General features: G+C 40.5%; 1 protein-coding gene across 2 annotated transcripts in view; it reads right to left on the bottom strand.

The window, feature by feature from the left end:
* Positions 1 to 4,077: 4,077 nt before the first annotated feature.
* Positions 4,078 to 6,082, bottom strand: part of LOC111673191 (F-box/WD repeat-containing protein 7-like) — a 39,214-nt gene continuing 37,209 nt past the window's right edge. For both annotated transcript variants that reach the window (XM_087169771.1, XM_023430870.2), the window contains 2 exons: positions 5,858 to 6,007; positions 4,078 to 5,650 (listed from right to left, as the gene is read on the bottom strand). In XM_087169771.1, coding sequence (XP_087025897.1) covers positions 5,517 to 5,650; positions 5,858 to 6,007 — 284 coding nt within the window. In that variant the 3' untranslated portion in view covers positions 4,078 to 5,516. The remainder of the gene's footprint in view (positions 5,651 to 5,857; positions 6,008 to 6,082) is intronic.

A 6,082-nucleotide genomic window follows, 5' to 3' on the forward strand; every position in this document is an offset into this window, starting at 1 on the left:
AGTTATTCACTGTGCACTTGCTGCAAACACACACACACACACACACACACACACGTTTGTCTTTCTATACTTGTGAGGACCGTCATCAACATAATGCAGTCTCTGCCCCCGAGCCTTCAAATGGTCAAGACGTCTTCACAGTGCAGTAATGTCCTCACAAAGATAGAAGCACAAACAAACACACACACACATAGATAAACATAAGGAAACACACAAACAGATTTACACCAATAGAAAAACAAGCATTCACCAAAACACTTTGATGCTTGCCAGTGTATTTACCCTCTCTCACACACACACACACACACACGTTAATGAGCCCCAGCCTGATGTTTTGATGTGGTGTTTTACTGTCTGCTACTTAGGCTGAGAGCTTTTTCCGGACTTTATTAGGCATTTTAATCATCCACACGCTCCACTGCAGCAGCCTGCTCCACCACTGACCGTCACTGCTGCTTGGTTGGTCTGACGCTCGTGTTTCTCTGGGGACCAGAGGAGTGTGGACCTGATGGTTACAGACCCCCGGACCAGATCCTCAGTCAATCACGCAGCGAAAAAACAGACACGAAAAGATCAGAAAAGTGACCTAAGATACAAAATAACCACAAATACATGAAACGACAAATAAAAATGCAAAATCACTTCTGTATATAGAGACAAAAAGACGTAAAATGACTCAAGAGATTTAAAATGACAAATCAGAGACACAAAGTCAGATAAATAATTCAATGCCACAAAAAGACGATAAATGACTAAAAGCGTCACAAAACTATTGAAGTTACAATTAGCAGCTGTCTAATGATATTATTTTATATTAGCATATTTAAAGTTGTTTATTTCTATGTCAGTTATTACTCTCAATAAATAATGTAAGAGTTAGTACTGTGCAGGTTATTGCTACGAAGAATCAGCTTCTTATTCACCTCTGATAACCTACGTTTTATTTTTCTAGTCTAGTTGATTGATTATGTATGTTCAGCCTGTAGCTGTGTGTGTTTGTGTGTGTGTGTTTGTGTTTTGTCAGGAAAAAGTGAAGACCTGTTTCATCTCCTTCCTCGCTTCAAGCTGAAAGCACACACACACACACACACACACACACATCAGAAAGACACAAACACAATATGAACACTTGCAGAATCTAATGCAACAGCCCTGCAACACACTCCACTCTGAACACTGTGATGTTTGTGTTTGACAAAGACTGTGGACAGAGTCAGTGTGTTGTTGGGTGTTCCTGTTATTTTGTCCACTACAGGTGTGTGTGTGTGTGTGTGTTTGCTTTTAGTGAGATGAAACCAGCCTGTTGTTCCTCTGCTTTATTTGCTGCTCAGAGCAATTACTTTAATAGCTTACACACACACACTTGTATTGGTATACATGTGAGGACCTTCACTGACGTTTTCTAATCCCCAACTTGAACATAAACCAGATTCTGACCTCAAAGCCAAGTCTTAACTAAAATAAATATTAAATAAAAAGCATGATAAATGTTTATTTATTCAAAAACGTCAAAATTCGACCCAAAAACATTTAAAAATAAATGTTAAATATAAAATCTGATATGAATATGAACCGCAGCTCAGAAAAAATAAAAATACTAAAGTTCATCATGCTTCACTATCCGTGTGTGTGTGTGTGTGTGTGTGTGTGTGTGTGTGTGTTACATCTGGCCCTGAGGGGACTAACCATTGTGCTGTCAACAAGCTGCAAAGCCTCATGGGTAATGGATGAGAGGTGTTTTTCAGCTGCTTACCTGCGGTTAAACTACACACACACACACACACACATACAGAGGTAATGTCAAGGGAAGTTGGGTGAAGCAGTCACTGTACACTGTGTGTGTTTATTCCTTGTTCCCTCTTTCCTTCCCTCACATCCTTTCCTTCCTGTTCTCTCCTTCTGTACATCGCCTTCCCTTCTTCCTTTTGCTTTCACCTCTTTCCCTGTATTTTTTTCCTTTCTTTACTTTTTCCTTACATTATTTTTTATTCGGCCCCCACCCCAGTGTACCTTTCCTCCTCAGTAGCTCAGCTCCAGTTTCTGTTTGTTTCATTGACTGAGTTTATTGAATATGTTCTTTCAGAGTTTAAAGACGTGTTAGATGCAGGCTACATATCGAACTCTACACTCACTTTCACATTTTGCTCCTTTTATTGCCTTGAGGTCATAAAAATAGAAAACCCATAAAATCAGACTGTTTCCACTTTGATGCAGCTGCAGGAGGAAAAACAACCCAGATCTGTGTAACACAAACAGACTGAACATTTATTATTACTTTTATCAATGAGAGAAATACGGAGAAATATAAAATCACCTCCTACACGTCTCCGTTCACTTCTCCTTGATGTTCAGGCCAGTTTTGTTGCGTAATGTTATCGCCACCAACTCCCACGTGCAGAAACACAAAGCTCTGCACCGACGACGGAGACGTGTAGGAAGCTGAAGGTTTAAAGTTCCACTTCCGTCTCAGTTAAAGGAAAAATGAAACACAGAAAGGTTTTTTTTTTATGTAAGACTTTTATTGTTGTGGCTGATTGTGAAGGATTCTTCAGTGGACAGAGACATTTAGCTCCAAAAACAGAAGTTTAACAACATCTACTAAAATGAATCACCTGAATTTGCTAAATTTCCCCACTTAACAAAGTTGTCCTCTCTCTCTCTGTCTCTCTCTCTCTCTCTGTGCAGAGCCTGAACGTCCCCGGTCGTCCGCTGAAGGACAGTTTGCAGGTTTTTGAGTGGAAAATCATCATCGCCTCTGACGCTTGGTTGCGCTGCCGCCGGCATCGTTACCACAGCAACAACCATCCCATCCGTTTTTCTGGGCCAAACAGGCTGGATACACACACGGTGTGACTGCAGTGAGTGTTTTTTTTTCCCTTTTTAACTTGTGTTTCTCCAGGGAGCTTCACTATGATTTACATTCACACAGATTCTGCTGAGCAGCTGCAGCGTTCGCTCGCTGCCTTGCTCAAAGGAAACGTGTCTGGTTGAGGTTGACGGTATTCTTCTTCCTCTGCACCAGACTTTTAGGTTCTTTGATTTAAAAAAAAACATTTCAGAGACGATTTAATTTTATGGGTCTGAAGTTTCCCGTGTGCTTCCTTTTAAAGACCGAAATAAATATTCATTCATTAATAATTTATTAATCCAAATGTTATTTTCGACATGTTTAAAATGTGTCTTTACTAATTTCACACTTTGCATGTTCATGTGTGCACTGATGAAAGGATTCCCAATGTTATGAGAGCAATTAAATTAATTACTTAGCAGTTTACTAATTGAACACAGTCTGTATTTCCTCATTAGTACCAAATTACTTCATTCTTTCCAGGACATTATTAGGAAATTACAGACTCGTAAAATAAAGCGTCACCCTTAATCTTTAAAGTCACAGTCATCACCGACACTCAAACACTTATTCTGATATTTTTATCAATAATTTATTTCTCAAATCTGCATAATAGCAGGGAAAGAGCAGATTAATCATAAATATGAAATAATAATTACTGATTATTTGATGTAATAAAACCACATACATAAGAACAAGTAACAGATGTAAGATGAGATAAAATGATGCACTTTGAGTGCAGGAGGTTTTTCAGTTCAGAGGTAAAATAACATTAATAAATGATTGTATAATGCTGGTGGGAAACGTCTCTATCAATATTCACAGACTTTATAAACTGGATAAACTGTAAAACTTTTAACTGCCAAATTTCACAGAAAAACAATCTCTGCTGAGCCAATGTCACAGATTTCATGGCATCAAAAAGCTGTTGAGATATTTTCATTTAGTGGTAGTTTAGCATGGCTAACAAACTGCGTTCAGGAAAAGGCTTAATATGTTTGTGACTGTAGCTTTTCCTTCTCTATAGATCTGTGTTTAGGATTTAAATTTCAGTCCTAAAAGTTTATCAAGGTGAAACTTCAGAGACAAACAGGGAAAGCTCTGTGTTAATATCTTGTCTTTAATATCTGCTCCTGCAGAGGGAATGTTTAACAACAGTCACGTTCAAAACATTTTAAAACTTCAACTTTAATAATCTGAGTTTGTGAGAATGAACAAGTCAACCACTCTGTTTTTATAAAACTCATCTTTATTGATCCATATTCATCCATCCATCCTGTTCTTCTCTCATTCCACCGTGACAATATTTTCTGTTTTCGTCTTATAAAAAGCTGAATATTTACATCCTCTTTGTATTTACAGTCATTTACATGATTACAGGATCAGGACAGCGCCAGCGCGCCGCAGCCTCACACCTGCAAAGGTCAAGTTTCCCAGAAAGACACCGCCTGAAATACCACTTGTTGCTGGGGGAAATATCGCCCAGATCTCTGCTTATTGGCTGGAGGTGTTGCCTGGCAACGGCAGCTGATCAGATTAATATCTGGTAAGAGTTGTTTTTTTTAATTATTTCTTTCTTTTTTAATATTTCATGAGCTGATGAAAACATGTGAAGTGACCATTCAGAGAAGGATTTACTGAGTGAAACTCACAGGTGTCTATGGAAGCAAAGAAGGGACAAAACACATTCTTTATAAACTGTGACATTTTTTAAAAATTAGCATTACCCTGTGGAAATTTCAAACCACATAAACTGTGTGTGTTTAAATATTTTAATGCTATAAATTCAGTGTATTTACAAAGTAGTTGCTCATAAGATTCAGTTTCCTCCTTTTCTTTTTCATATCTGACTGAATATTATTGTGTCACGTTTCAGGTGTTTGGACTGTTGAAGATGTGAGGCTCCGGCTGTAGCTGGATTACACAGGTTTGTCGTTTAGTCCTCCCTCTTTTCTGGATGGAAAAAAACAACAACTTTTATTCCCCAAAATTCCCCAGCTGAAGCAACAGCTCCCTCTACATGTTACAGTACTGCAGGGCCGAGACACTCGAGCTACGTTCAGAGGCAACGGAGAAACAAACACTCTGATAAAACGGCTGCTGGTACGAAAACAATACTGACTAAATATGAGGTTGTGTCGACTGTTCACATTCATTTCAACGTCGTCTTTAAAAGTCGCCCGTGTGTCTCCAGCCATTGAGATTTGGTTCATTTGGATTGGTTGGTTTAAACAGCGACGTCCTCATTGGTTCAGCAGCAATAAAAGTCAATGCCCTCAATGCCCTCGACCCCCCCACCCCCCCCCCAATTTGGTTACATTCAACCACCATCATAATGTCTTAGGATTTGTCCACGTTTGTTGAAGACATCTGTCCATCGGACATTCGTTCCTTGTCGTAGAAGCCGTTTACATCCATGTTTTTGTCCGTCACGGCGTCAAACATTCATCTGTCGCCGCATCTCCCGCAAGGCTGAGGTCGTCCCACCAGGTTTTTAGTGGCCCGTCCTTGTTGGTTTTTCCCAGGCTGCAGCAGATATCTTGTTCACCTGTCTCAGCCAGCCAATCAGGACGTGTTGCAACATTCATACCTGTCTGTTTGTGTGGCTGTTGTCTGCTGCTCTTTTGTTTCTACTTGACGACGTCACGTCGCCCCCTCCCCTCCCGCTTCAGTCCGTCTCTTTCTTCTTGTCGTCCAGGTCGAAGTCAAGCACCAGCAGTTTGGTTTCCTCTGTCCCGTTCCTGCTGCCGGCAGCGCACACCAGCCGAGTGTCGGACGCCCTGATTCGCCACACCACACCACCTGTTGAGAAAAATGAAGAAGTGTGATAAGTGGTAAAGCAAAAACCTCTGTGCCAATGAATCCTTTGTCAACGCTTAATGTTTTATTTTATCTGAGTTAACTGATGCTCACAACACTAAAATAATTTTTCATTATTATCTCCTGTTTGAAGTGACCGTGCTGCCATGCACGCTATTCGTGGGTGTGATGTTGGTGCGGCGTCCTCACCTGATCCCCGGCTCTGCAGCGCCACCACGTCCCTCACCCAGGCCCCAGTCCTCAGGTCCCATAGTTTGACCGTCCCATCATCGGAGCTGGACAGGACCAGACCTCGGCAGAACTGCAGGCATGTCACCGCCGACTGGTGCTTGTTAGGACCTGAAACACACATCATTTTTATGAAGTTGACTTTATTTTTAGTTTTTATGCCATGCTATACTATGACATTTTTTT

The sequence above is a fragment of the Seriola lalandi genome, unplaced genomic scaffold, assembly GCF_002814215.2.
Source record: "Seriola lalandi dorsalis isolate HSWRI2012SDOR001 ecotype SW California unplaced genomic scaffold, Sedor1 jcf7180002054913, whole genome shotgun sequence".
NCBI lineage: Eukaryota > Metazoa > Chordata > Actinopteri > Carangiformes > Carangidae > Seriola > Seriola lalandi.